The sequence below is a fragment of the Aquarana catesbeiana genome, linkage group LG05, assembly GCF_042186555.1.
Source record: "Aquarana catesbeiana isolate 2022-GZ linkage group LG05, ASM4218655v1, whole genome shotgun sequence".
NCBI lineage: Eukaryota > Metazoa > Chordata > Amphibia > Anura > Ranidae > Aquarana > Aquarana catesbeiana.
Genome location: NC_133328.1, coordinates 532,893,292 through 532,908,307, shown reverse-complemented (window position 1 = coordinate 532,908,307; position 15,016 = coordinate 532,893,292). Strand labels below are relative to the sequence as shown.

The 15,016-nt window shown below is 41.6% G+C and overlaps 1 protein-coding gene across 1 annotated transcript in view; it reads right to left on the bottom strand.

Moving 5' to 3' along the window:
• The window catches only part of PREX2 (phosphatidylinositol-3,4,5-trisphosphate dependent Rac exchange factor 2), a 422,278-nt gene that overhangs the window by 205,534 nt on the left and 201,728 nt on the right, over window positions 1–15,016 (bottom strand). The window contains exons 15-18 of the mRNA XM_073631775.1: window positions 13,227–13,299; window positions 11,184–11,326; window positions 9,830–9,922; window positions 8,409–8,557 (exon numbers count right to left, since the gene is read on the bottom strand). Of these exons, the coding sequence (XP_073487876.1) occupies window positions 8,409–8,557; window positions 9,830–9,922; window positions 11,184–11,326; window positions 13,227–13,299 (458 nt within the window). The remainder of the gene's footprint in view (window positions 1–8,408; window positions 8,558–9,829; window positions 9,923–11,183; window positions 11,327–13,226; window positions 13,300–15,016) is intronic.

Genomic DNA, 15,016 nt, shown 5'->3' with positions numbered 1-15,016 from the left:
GGGTAGGCAGTCCCAGAGTTGTCATGCAAGGATTCATCGGGTAGAGGGGAGTTCTGACTCTGTTGTAGTCTGCACACCTGATCCCAGTTATGAAGTTGCTGTTTTGCAAAAGTATTCTCCTCTCGTGGACTTTACTAGTAATTATTTAGAATCTTTGGCACCACTTCTGCTTTTATTGTAGCCCACCCATCTTTGTGGCTTGGATGATAGTGGAATTGATGTTGCTTTGCTTGGGAGAATTGGCTTAGGAGCTCTCATCTCACATGTCCACCACTGGCACCACCAGGCCACAACACCACCTTTAGGTTTTCAATGAAGCCTTGCTATCAAATCTGGGAGTACTGTGATTTTGTTTGTTTAGGAAAAAATACATACTCATGTGCGCTCTATCAGCTTGTCAGAGAGAGTGTGGGCAAATTAAAAAACTCTCTTTCACAGGAAGTCCATGTGTGGAAGTTCATGTGCAGCACAAGATATGGTGGTGATCTCAGGTATGCTGACTGTGGATGACTGCTGGCTCGTAACAAGCTAGAAGGGGAACTGTAGAATGCAAGGCACAAAGGAGAGAACTCACAGGATCATAGATATGTCAGCGCATGTGGGATAATATAAGAGGTTCATCCACTCCTAGGGGAAGGTGGTCAGCTCGCAGATGGAGAGGCAGCTGATGATCTGGCTACGCTGGTGGCTCCCAGTGCTTCCAGCCACTCAGAATGGCTCAGAGGTGGCAGTACACGTCACTTCCGGTTGAAGAGAAAGTGGGGAGGAGCGTGTGCTCGGAATATGCGTACTCCTTCATCAGGCAAAACCAGAAGTGATGTGTACCGCCTCCCCTGAGCCGTTCTGAGTGCCTAGAAGTGTTGGGAGCCACCAGCACAGCCGGATCACCAGCTGCCTTTCCATCAGCGAGCTGACCACCCATCCCTAGGAGTGGATGAACCTCTTATATTATCCCACATGCGTTGACAAATCTATGATCCTGTGAGTTCCCATTTGTCTGTCTTAAAATAAAATACTTTAATTTTGCTGCACTTAGATGCCGCTGCTCTTCTTTGTATTTTGTTTAACTACTTCCGGATCACCCACCGCACATATACTGTGGCAGGGCGGCCCGCCTGCACGAAACAACGTTCGTTGTTCGCCCCCCCCCCCCGTGTGGGAGCGCACGCCGCCGGCGACCCGCTACCGATGTGATTGAACACAGCGGGAGCCAATCAGCTGAGCCGGCGGCTGAGATTGCCAGCCGCGATTGTTTTTGGGAATGACAGAACAGAGGTCTGCCTATGTAAACATGGAAGACCGTTGTTCGGTCAGACAGGGAGAGAGAGATCTGTGATTTCTACTAATTAGGAACACAGATCTCTCTCTTTGTCCAGTGACAGCATCCCCCACACAGTTAGAAATCACTCCCAGGGAACACATTTGTCAACCCCATTCTCTGCCAGTGTCATTTATAGTGTCAGTGCATTTTTTTTTACACTGATCACTGTATTGGTGTCACTAGTGCCCAAAAAGTGTCACTTAGTGTTCAATGTCGCAGTACCGCTAAAACTCGCTGATCGCCGCCATTACTAGTAAAAAATTTTAAAAAATTAAAAAGTCCCTAAACCTACCCCATAGATTGTAGATAACTTTTGTGCAAAACAATCAATCTACGCTAGTTAGGATTTTTTAAAAATGGATATGTTTTATAGCAAAGGGTAAAAAATATTGTTTTTTTTTTCAAACTTGTTTATAGCGCAAAGAATAAAACACCACCAAAAGAAAGTTTTATTTGTGGGAAAATAAGGACATCAATTTTGTTTGGATACAATGTTGCACGACCGCGCAACTGTCAGTCAAAGTACCGCAGTGCCGTAACGCAAAAAATGGCCTGGTCTTTAAGGGGGTGAATCCTTCCGGGGCTGAAGTGGTTAAATGGTGATATGGTCTTTTTTTAACCAAGAAATAGTTTTGCATCCAAATTACAAGCTAAAAACAAAACTTTTGACATGAACAGCTGATTTTTATATTGAAAAAAAACAAGGGTACAACTCACGCACTCTGCTGCTCACTATATAATGATTATATAGCTGTATTAATTCTTAGCATAAGACTTCCATCTGCCCAACATGAGTCCCTGAAGCATGGAAACACTGAATCCAATTATGATTCACTGTGGGAAGCAGCATCTGACCTTCCTTATAGCAGCTTTTCTATTGCTTAGACTTTAAACCAAACAAAACCTTTAAGCAAATTCTACACTATGGCATTGTTCCCTCACCAATAAACTATTCACGAAACATTAGAAATGATCTGTGTTATTTTAAACAATTACACAATATCAGTAACTTGCCCACCACTTAATCTGTTAAACACATGCATTGTAATGCCAAAGTTCTATGGTTTTCAAATAACGCAAATAGACTTTCCAGTAACTCTTGCCAGGGAGCTGTAATAACCATGGAAGCCTATGTGACTGCTAAAGAGTCCAGAATATGAGCTAGAGGCAGGGTCATATTAAAAATGAAGCAAGAGGTACACTATGGGGGTTATTTACTAAAGGCAAATCCACTTTGCACTGCAAGTGCACTTGGAAATGCAGTCGCTGTAGATCCGAGGGGGACATGCAAGGAAAATAAAAAAACAGAATTTTAGCTTGCACATGATTGGATGATAAAATCAGCAGAGCTTCCCCTCATTTCAGATCTACCCCTCAGATCTACAGCGACTGAACTTCCAAGTGCACTTGTAGTGCAAAGTGGATTTGCCTTTCGTAAATAACCCCCTCTGTCTCCAATTGCACTGGGATAGGGATTTTGAAGAAATGCATGCTTGTCATGCTGTATAGGTAACTATATCCCCGGCCCCACTGGCCTAGGAAACCAAAAGGCCACTCATTTTAAAAATGTATACTTATAATTATCAAATACATGAGGTCATTGTTGATATGTAGGCTGCACTGTGTAGCCTTGCTTATGATCTTAAAGCATATGATAAGCTAAAATAACAAAACAAAAAATCCAGTACATCTCTAAAATACACTATATTATCAAAAGTATTGGATGCCTGCCTTTACACGCACATGAACTTTAACCGCTTCAGCCCCGGAAATTTTTAACCCCTTCAAGAGCACTTTTTGCGATTCGGCACTGCGTCGCTTTAACTGACAATTGCGCAGTCGTGCGACAATGCACCCAAACAAAATTGACGTCCTTTTATTCCCACAAATAGAGCTTTCTTTTGGTGGTATTTGATCACCTCTGAGGTTTTTATTTTTTGCGCTATAAACAAAAAAAGAGCGACAATTTTGAAAAAAAAGCAATATTTTTTTACTTTTTGCTATAATAAATATCCCCCAAAAATATATTAAAAAAAAAACAAAACACATTTTTTCCTCAGTTTAGGCCGATATGTATTCTTCTACATATTTTTGGAAAAAAAAAGCGCAATAAGCATATATAGATTGGTTTGCACAAAAGTTATAGCGTCTACAAAATAGGGGATAGTTTTATGGCATTTTTATAATTAATTCTTTTTTTTACTAGTAATGGCGGCGATCTGTGATTTTTATCATGACTGCGACATTATGGCGGAGACATCGGACACTTTTGACACTATTTTGGGACCATGGTCATTTATACAGCGATCAGTGCTATAAAAATGCACTGATTTCTGTGTAAATTACACTGGCAGGGAAGGGGTTAACCACTAGGGGGCGATCAAGGGGTTAAGTGTGTCCTAGGGAGTGATTCTAACTGTAGGGGGGGTGGGCTTCAACTCACCCATGACAGGGAGCAGTGATCTCTATCATGTCACAAGGCACAACGGGGAAATGCCTTGTTTACATAGGCACTTCCCTGTTCTGTGGCTCCGTGACACGATCGCTGGGAGACCGGCAGACATCGAGTCCACCGGTCCCGCGGGCGTGGTCACGCTGTACACGGCGGACGCTCACGTGCATGTGCCCGCTAGCCCCGCCAATTAAAGGGGAAGTACAGGTACGCCCATTTGCCCACCACTGCCATTGTGCCATTGTATATCGGCGTGCAGCGTTCAGCAAGTGGTTAATAGCATCCCAGTCTTAGTTCGTAGGGTTCAATATTGAGTTGGCCCACTCTTTGCAGCTATAACAGCTTCAACTCTTCTGAGAAGGCTGTCCACAAGGTTTAGGAGTGTGAGTATGGGAATGTTTGACCATTCTTCTAGAAGCGCATTTGTGAGTGCGGGCACTGATGTTGGACGAGAAGGCCTTGCCCACAATCTCCTCTCTAATTCATCCCAAAGGTGGGACTCTGTGCCAGTCAAGTTCCTCCATCCCAAACTCGCTTATTCATGTCTTTATAGACCTTGGTTTGTGCACTGGTCCAAATCATTTGGTGGAGGGGGGTTATGGTGTGGGGTTGTTTTTCAAGGGTTGGGCTTGGCCCCTTAGTTCCAGTGACGGGAAGACTTAAGGTGTCAGCATACCAAGACATTCTGGACAATTTCATGCTCCCAACTATGTGGGAACAGTTTGGGGTGGCCTCTTCCTGTTCCAAATGACTGTGCACCAGTGCACAAAGCAAAGTCCATAAAGACATGGATGAGTGAGTTTGGGGTGGAGGAACTTGACTGACCTGCACAGAGTCCTGACCCCAATCTATAATACCTTTGGGATGAATTTGAGAGGGGGCTGCGAGCCAGGCCTTCTCGTCCAACATCATTGCCTGACTTCACAAATGCGCTTCTGGAAGAATGGTCAAACATCCCCATAAACACACTCCTAAACCTTGTGGACAGCCTTCCCAGAAGAGTTGAAGCTGTTATAGCTGCAAAGGGTGGGCCAACTCCATATTAAATCCTACGGACTAATGCCCCGTACACACGGTCGGATTTTCCGACAGAAAATGTGTGATAGGACCTTGTTGTCGGAAATTCCGACCGTGTGTAGGCTCCATCACACATTTTCCATCGGATTTTCCGACACACAAAGTTTGAGAGCAGGATATAAAATTTTCCGACAACAAAATCTGTTGTCGGAAATTCCGATCGTGTGTACACAAATCCGACGGACAAAGTGCCACGCATGCTCAGAATAAATAAAGAGATGAAAGCTATTGGCCACTGCCCCGTTTATAGTCCCAATGTACGTGTTTTACGTCACCGCGTTTAGAACGATCGGATTTTCCGACAACTTTGTGTGACCGTGTGTATACAAGACAAGTTTGAGCCAACATCTGTCGGAAAAAATCCATGGATTTTGTTGTCGGAATGTCCGAACAAAGTCCGACCGTGTGTACGGGGCATAAGACTGGCATTAAAGTTCATGTGCGTGTAAAGGCAGGTGTTCCAATACTTTTGACAATATAGTATACATTTCCGTGTGTTTTCTCCCTTTAACGACACTGGAAGTACAGAATAATAAATAATTATCTGCCAGAAATGCACTTTGCTTCTAAATCCTGTTATAGGCTGACAACACATAGCATGTTTGTGGACAGAGTGGTGTCACTCCTGCCTAGAGTATTTTGCTAAACTAATCAACCACCCCCAGTCTCAGATCTGTACACCAAAAAGGCCAATCATTCTGTAGTCCATGATAAGAACAGGGAGGGATAATCAGACTCTCCAAGGACAGCTCTGAATTTCTGACAAGATCAGTAGGTATTGTTTTGCACTTAACAAACAGATATAACACAATTCTTCCAATGGTATCTTTACCAGACCAAACGGGAGCCGATAAGAGAAGTTTTACATCATAAATCAATATTTGACAATGTGACGAGTCTCTAAGAACCTATGATATTTTCTCAAGAATTCTAGTCTCACAAGGTTTATGCCAAGTTGTTTGAAATAGAAAAATCAATGTACGCTAATGAACTTGCTTTACATCAGTATTGTTGATTTTTGTCCTGGGCCCACTTATGTCTTAAAGCGGAGTTCCACCCTAAGGGCCAGTTCACACCATAGAAACGCAGTACGGAAGCGTTCCAGGTGCTTTTCTGCATGTGCGTTCCAGTGCGTTTTTGATGTGTTTTTGGTGCATTTTTGATGCAGTCCAGTGCTTTTTTCCCCCCTCTTTTTTCTTAACCTTAAATAAGGACAAGTATGTTGCAGTGCGTTTTTGGTGCATTTAGGTGCGTTCCGGTGCGTTCCAGTGCATTTTTGATGCGTTTTACAGCGTTCCAGTACAGTCCAGTGCAGAAAAAATGCAGCATGTTCTACTTTTTTTTCTGCAACTGGAACGCACTGGAACTGCAAGCACTGGTGTGAACTATGTCATTGAAAACCATATAACCTACTTTCCATGCGTTTTTGATGCAGAAAAAAATGCACTGAACTGCATGTGGTGTGAACTGGTCCTAAAAAAAATGTTCCCATTAATCACGTCAGCCCCGGACCGTTTGGCTGGCCAAAGACCAGAGCATTTTTTGCGATTCGGCACTGCGTTGTTTTAACTGAGAATTGCACGGTCGTGCGACGTTGCAAAACTGACGTCCTTTTTTCCCCACAAATAGAGTTTTCTTTTGGTGGTATTTGATCATCTCTGCGGTTTTTATTTTTTGCGCTATAAACAAAAAAAGAGCATCAATTTTGAAAAAAATGCAATTTTTTTACTTTTTGCCATAATAAATATCCCCCAAAAATATTTAAAAAAACACATTTTTTTTCCTCATTTTAGGCCAATATGTATTCTTCTACATATTTTTGGTAAAAAATCGCAATAAGCGTTTATTGATTGGTTTGCGCAAAAGTTATAGCGTCTACAAAATAGGGGATAGTTTTATGGCATTTCTATTAATATTTTTTTTTTTACTAGTAATGGCAGCGATTTTTATCATGACTGCGACATTATGACGGACAGATCGGACACTTTTGGCGCTATTTTGGGACCATTCACCTTTATACAGCGATCAGTGCGAATAAAAATGCACTGATTACTGTGTAAATGTGACTGCCAGTGAAGGGGTTAACCAGTAGGGGGCGCTGCAGGGGTTAAGTGTGTCCTAGGGAGTGATTCTAACTGTAGGGGGGATGGGCTACGTGTGACACAACACTGATCACTGCTCCCGATTACAGGGAGCGGTGATCAGTGTCCTGTCACTAGGAAGAATGGGGAAATGCTTGTTTACATGAGCATTTCCCCCCGTTGTTCCTCTCTGTGAGATGATCGCGGGTATCCCTGTGGACATCGAATCCGTGGGACCCACGATCACACTCATGGAGCTCGCGGCGGGCGGGACAACAATGCCGCATCTTAAAGGGCAACATACAGGTACGTTAATATGCCTGTGCGTGCCCTTCTGCCGATGTATATCGGCGTGAGTCGGTCGGCAAGGGGTTAAAAGACTCCTTTTAACCTAAAAACAAACATTTGGAGTAAAAAAATGCTTTTATACTTACCAGAAAGGCCCTGTTGCTATGTAGTCCACGTAATCTGCCACTTCCTAGTCCGCGGAGCTCCTCGTGACTTCCTTCCTCGCTTGTGCTCCTAGGGAATGATGACACATCATTTCCCAGGAGTCTGTGGGCAGTACTGTGCTCAAAAATCATGCCGCCGTTGATTCTCGCATGCGCAAGATCGAGAGGTGCATGCCAGCACCTCTCCATCTTATTAGGTTACCCAGCATGCACCTCTCCAAAGCTATTCCAGGAAGCGATCTCGATTGGGCTTCACATGCCCAATCTCATGATGGAAACAGCCACAAATGGAGGCATCAAAGTGAACAGTAAGCAATGTATATTTTTTAACAATTGATCAAGATCAATGTATACTCTTTTTGAAATTTCATTAGTATAATGAAATAATGCTAGGATACAATTTACAAAAAATTTTTTTTTTTCACCGGAACTCCGCTTTAAAGTGGAAATAAACTGCCAGATGTAAGGGGGATTAAACTCTTGCCCTAATGTGCATGTATGCACAGCATGCTTGCACATTATAGCAGACTTACCTGTAAGTTTGCCCTCCCTCACTGCTCCTTCCACCCCCCAAAAAAGCTAGAAAAAAGGGGAAGGTTTTTTTTATGGCAGAATAGACGTACACATTGTTTTTTTTTTTGGTAAAAAAGCTCTACCTTCTAGCATTCTTTTAAAATTCAGTTGCACTTTAAAGTGGTCCAGGGAAGAGAGTGCCGCTGTTTCCACCATGTCCAGTAAGGAAGGAGAGAGTGGAGAAAGCCTTGCTCTTGGGTGCAGCACTGGATTGAGATGGGACTCTAATAAGTATAAGGGGGGGGGCTGGACAAGGAAAGTTTTTTTTAATCTTAATGTGTGGAATGCATTAAAATAAAAAGCTTTCTCCCCTTTCAACCACTTTAAATTATATCCCTACTCGGGTTAATTTAACATTTTGCACAGATACATTAAAATAACCTTTGAAAGGAAACCCAAGGTGTGTCTGATCTGTCTCTTAATATAGAAAAGATGGGGGGGGGGGGACTTACTCTCTGGGTTTTGTGCTCATGAGAATCCTCAGAGGTTTTCTGCTGTTTAAGCAAGTCCTCAGAAAACAATCCACTTCATGGAACGGCCTCAGGAAAACAAGGTCACCGTTTACAGCGTAGATTTTTTTCCCGATTGCCATTCCTGACAACTGGAAGCAAAGAGGACAGAAATAGTTCTTTTACTTCACAATAAAAAAGGGTTCAATGTGTTACAACAACAAAATACTGCAGCTGTGAATTCCCTGCTACATTAAGCAAGATAATTGCTGTTACACTTCAAGATTTTTCTCTTATTGAACAGCGCAATAAATTTTAACTGATAAGCTGGATAAGATGAAATATATCTGGCTTCTACTGAACGGGAAAATATGAATCATTTACAAAATAGGCAAAATTTATTTCTGATTAGTTTATATGTTCAGAGGATGTAAATTATTCTGAGATGGAAATCTCCCTTTCACACTGGGGCGGTTTGCAGGCGTTATTGCGCTAAAAATAGCGCCTGCAAACCGCCCCTAAACAGCCTCCGCTGTTTGTTCAGTGTGAAAGCCTGAGGGCTTTCACACTGAAGCGGTGCGCTGGCAGAAGAAGAAAAAAATCTCCTGTCAGCCGCATCTTTGGAGCGGTGAAGGAGCGGTGTATTCACCGCTCCTAAACCGCTCCTGCCCATTGAAATCAATGGGACAGCGCGGCTATACCGCGGTAATACCGCGGCTATAGCCGCGCTATACGAGGGGTTTTAACCCTTTTTCGGCCGCCAGCGGGGGGTTAAAACCGCACCGCTAGCGGCCGAATACCGCGGTAAAACATAGCTAAAAATAGCGCTGTTTTACCGCCGACGCCCCCTACCGCCCCAGTGTGAAAGGGGCCTAAATGGTAGACAGTTTTTGCTTACTAAGCAAGGTTCCTCAGACAAACATCTGTGGCTAGTTTAGGCTCCTTCTTTAGGCCCCTTTCACACGGGGCAGGCAAAATCTCTAAATGGTAGACATTTTTTGTTTACTAAGAATGGTTCCTCAGACAAACATCTGTGGCTAGTTTAGATCCCTTCCACATGAGCAGGCTCCATCGGAGTCCGCCTACTCAGTAGGGAATCTGTCCACTGATCCTCACTGATCCGGCGGATAGCTGGTCCATGTTTTCTCCGCTTATGCAGAGCGAACACAGACACAGCCAGCTCTCCTTTATGTGAAGTCGGATGTAAACGAATCTCCTATCCATTTACACCCGACTGCCATCTGATCAACCAGACAGATGGGGAACGGATCCCCATCTGTCTGGACAACGTGGGCTGTAAATACATCTCTGACTCCACTGTAGCTGACCACACACATTTCACTCTCAAAGTACAATCTGCTTAAGAGTAAGTAAAGAATTAAACATTCTATAGAAATTTAAAAAAATGTAAAGTAGAATGTTACCTCAGCATTAGATCCTCGTTCAATGTATTTTACTATAGGTACTTTATTTTTATCCTCCAAGCCAAAGCCATAGCTTCCATCACTGGGCTTTATCTGCAAAACAACAAATATCATTGTTTTTTCGTTGTAATAGAAGCAGGCACATCTTTAGATAATAAAGTTACCAGCAGACAAAGATGCACAAATCTAGTCAAAATGACATATAGCCACCCTAGAATGAACATTAAACAGCCATATTCAGTAAGACATGTACTTAAAAAAAGTACCTTAATAAATGCATAACACTACGTTTGACTGTTTGTGCTCTAGTTGTCCAACAATCATCATTTGAATCTGTTGGCTATTAACCAGTGACATGGAACTCCCAGTGTTGCTCAGGCCCCCAAAATGCTATCTATGTCACTCTTGTGATTGCAAAGCTTGACTGGGAAACACTTCCTATGTGCCCTGATGTTGTCAAAGATATAAGTAGCACAAGCGGGAAAGAGTGAGCAGGGAAATGCCGTGACATCCTAGGCTATGAGGCTGTGTGTTTTTATTGATGGGCACAATGTAGGGAGACAAAGGCTCAAGTCCCTGCATGCAAGAGTGACTCCATTAAACACTCTACAAGAGAAAGGTGCCACAGTGAAACAGGAGACATGGGACAGTGGCCGTGGCACTAGCTTCAGCTGAGACATGGATTAAAAGGTAAAGAAGTTGCATACTCAGTAAGTGATTAAATCGATTGCTGAAGGGTTAAGGTTATCAAACTGAGGGTTTAATACCACTTTAAAGTATTATTGATCCAGTTGTTTATTTGCACCTCAACATTGGTTAGAAGCATGTACTTAAAGTGAGTGTAAAGGTTTGCATTTCTTAGTTTTTTTTTAGATAACAAACATGTTATACTTACCTGCTCTGTGTAAGGGTTTTGCACAGAGCAGCCCCGATCCTCCTCTTCTGGGGTGCCCCGGTGGCAGCACTCCTGGCCCCTCCTCTTCATCTCACAAGTTCCAGTGCTGGGTTCATTGACACAGACAGCAGGACTCAGCCCCACCCCCTGCTCTTGTGTCACTGGATTCGATTGACAGCAGCAGGAACCAATGGCTCTTGCTGCTATCAATCTATCCAATGAGGACAGGGACAGCGGCTGGAGCTGCTGGGCTTGTGCTCGTTGCTGGAACGAACAAGTTCAGGTAAGAAAAAAAGGGGGGGGGGGGTTCTGGGGGGCAGCTGCAGCACAGAAGGTTTTTCACCTTAATGCAAAGAATGCATTAAGGTGAGAAACCTTGAGACTTTACAACCCCTTTAACATCTAAGTACTCCTAACTTTCTCCAACCAGATAGCTCAAATTGCAGTGTGAGTACTTACCAAGAGAGATTTAGCGATAACATTCTCCACAATCTTAAGGTCATGTTTCATGAGTCTGTGCTTCATATTGGAACCCTCCATTTCCTCATCAGAGAAGAATCGAAACAACAGAGGCTCATCTTTGAACTCACTCTTCTCCAATACTAAACAGGTGTAGATCCAAGAAATGAAAAAGAAAAATAACATAGGCAGTGTAGACAGCTGTAGCTATTGTGTAACATAAAGGTGAAAAAGTAATTGTGTAGAATAATATTTAAATAGAAATGTTCAGCACATTTTGACCTAATTAAAAATGCAAGAACCATTGAAAAAACACACAGATGCACACACACACCTCAACACGTACTAGGTAGAACTTCTACATAGCCATGGATCTTCTATACCCTTTTAAGTCTTAAGAAAATAGCAAGGCCTCTGCTTCTGACTTCTTTTGAAAATGCTGTTAGCATAACTGTCATGCTGATAACAAAGGCTTTAATACTTTCTGAGTCATACTGAAGTAGAATAAGTATGGAGATCAGATGTCCTGATTTCATTTGTGGCATGCATGCTTCAGGTAACAAAATGTTAAAACCAGAGAAAGTCGGAAAACTAGCATTTTTTTGAAGGATGGCTGCAATGTACCCCCCACCCCCTATATATTTATTTAAAATCCACTTGGACAGCCACCCTAAACCTGGTCAAATATGGTCTCCTTTTATTCTGACATTTCATCAATGATGCAGAAGAGAAGAAATTTGGGGTCTCCATATGATGGGCCATCACGTTTGACACAGTTTTTTCTTTTTGGTGGTCTACAAGAAATCTTGTGCCATTAATATTCTATTGGGTTGGCAGTTACATAATTTCTTTTTAGAAATGCATTGCAATTAGAATGCTTTATTTTAGTTTCATTGGATATATAGAACCTATTTTGTTGGACATCTTTGCCTGTCTATTTAAGAATAAATAAGTGTGCCCATTTCAGGCATTGGGGTCTGGGCATGAGGCACAAAAATGTAATACCTTGCATTCCACTATTAAAGAGGCATTAAAACCAGAGGTGTCAAAACGGCTTCAATATAGACTGGGCTCCGTATGTTAAGGAATCATCCTCACATCTGATTCTTCCCTGCTTTAAACCCATTCTTCTGGGAGTCTTTGAAATCACAAACTATTCTCTTGCTAGTTTTCATAAATGGTACCAATGGAATGGCACAACTACTGAACAATGGAGGTTTTCATCTCATGCAGCCCTTGTTTTCTCCCAAGATGTGGACCAGCAGTGGCATATTTTTAAACTTAAGGTAAAGTTAGAACTGTAGCTCATCCATCCTTTGAATACTATCATATCTGAAACTAACGTAAGACTCATGCACACTACTAATCAGGATATACAGAATTTAAATTCAATAAAACATGTGCATTTAGATGTATTTACCACCAAGTTTTTGGCTACCCATTTATGATGGCGATATCTACCCCCCAAAGATTTCCATGTTGAAGGAGTGCACATATTAAAGCCAACATAAAATTCTGTTTTAAGACGATATAATCTGCTTTAATTATAACTTGTAAGTATGTATACACCTTGCTTTAATTATTACCTTGTACACCAAATTTACTGACATACAGGAAAATATATTAATATCTAAAGTATCACGTTCAGGGCTGGATTTCCATTACTAGAGCCTCTAAACACACAACTTCTGGCACCCTAACCAACACCCCTCTTTTAAGGTTAATCTTAGAACATTTTCTTTAAATGTTCCTAACAAGGTTTATAATATTGTGAGAGTGTGTTATTAACGTTATATAAGATGAATGTATTTCTACTGATGATAATGCTAAAAAAAAAAAAAATGGCAACCAGTATTGATACATAAACAAGGTTCTTCTTTGCCTCTGCCACCTATAAACACATGCCTATTGTGTCTATTAGTAAATGTGTATCCCACCACACTGCATTTGCTTTAATCCATGTAGACTATTGCCTCATAATTCAGCTGCTTTACATTCTGCATTGTACAATTAAGATATAAGAGAATAAATCCATTGTCTTACCATGATGCATGAATCCATTATCACATAGTGCCACACCAAGAATGATGGCTTCTTCTCTTGTCCGGCAGTCTCCCTGCAATAATTCATACGAAATAACAGTAACTGATATATTTAGCATGCAGCTATCTAAAAATGTTAGGATAAAATACAATTTTATATCACATGAGCAATAGCTCATGTTTTATAAGACAAATATTACTAGATGCAGTAAGACCAACATATTAAACCAACATATTAAAGGTTAATTATAAACCTTAACCACTTCAATACTGGGCACTTTAGCCCCCTTCCTTCCCAGACCAATTTTCAGCTTTCAGCGCTTTCCCACTTTGAATAACAATTGCGCGGTCATATAACACTGTACCCAAATGAAATTTTTATCATTTTTTTCACGCAAATAGAGCTTTTTTTTGGTGGTATTTAATCACCGCTGGTGTTTTTATTTTTTACGCTACAAATAAAAAAAGACTGAAAATTTTCCAAAAAAAATGCATTTTTTGTAGTTTATGCAAATAAGTAATTTCTTTTGATAAATTTTGACCAAAAATTATGCTGCTACATTTCTTTGGTAAAAATAACCCAAATCAGTGTTTATTTGGTGTTGGCAGTGATGGGGGACAGACAGATTGGTGCTTGGTGTACTTTGTCGGTGGGGAGACCTGTCACAGAGGCACGCGTCTCTGTTTACATTGTGACGGCTGTGATTGGACACAGCCATCAGGTGATCAGGAGGGCCAATCACAGCACCCATATCCCTATCTCTGCTCAGCTGGATCCTGTGATCAGCACTTGTTCTGAGGGACGTTCCTGAACGTCCATTCAGAATGAGGAAAGGACCACCCAGCCGTTTATATGCAGTGGTCGGGAAGTAGTTAAAGCAAAACTTGTATTATATTGAAGCTTACTAGTCCTTAAATGTTGTGTCTGCAATTGTTTTCTTTTTACAGCCTAAGAACATTTTCAGCAAGTACAGGAAATACCCATTGATCTTGCTGGAAATGCAGTGTCCATGTCAATTCTGTGACCTGAAACGAAAGAACAATCATTCCTATTTTTACAAGCCCCATCAGTCTACCATGTAACAGAGATTTGCAAAGTCAGACATATGTGATAACCATGGCTGCCCTTATAGATACAATGGAGAAATTAGTGTGGACACGAAGAGACGGAAAGTTTGTTATATGCCAGATTACCAGGTGAAAATAAGAGAAAAAGAAAGCTTGAAAAAAAGAAAACCAATGCAGATACCTCATCTAAGGACTAGTAAGCTGCAATGTATTACCTCTTTAGTTTTTTGGTTTTAATGCTTTACAAGTTTACAGTGGTTTTAACCCTCCCCCATGCTACTAAAAATAGGGATTATTTTTCACTGTCTGTGTTTCCTTTCTGTTCTGGTAACCACGCAGAGAACGTAGTAAGTTAAAATATCATCAGTGGCAAAACAGACAGCAATAAGAACCCAACAGAGGGTCCAACCCTTACATGTGCTATCCAAAACTATTCTGCATTAAAGCTGCATGAAGAAACAAGTCAAAGTGCCTATCACCCCTCCTATTACACTGGCTTACTGCATGTGTCATACTGTAAGGAAGGAAACCCCTGCTCTGGGTTATATTTAAAGTGTTTGTATAGCCAAAACTTTTATTTTAGTTTTAGATAGAGTAGGGAAAGGGTTAAAACCTCCATCAGCCTGTTTTTTGTTGTCGAGATCTCTGCTGGGAAGATTTCCTTTCACTTCTTGCCCCGGATAGACCACAGGAAATAAGAAGAAATCTCCACAAATTAGGTGA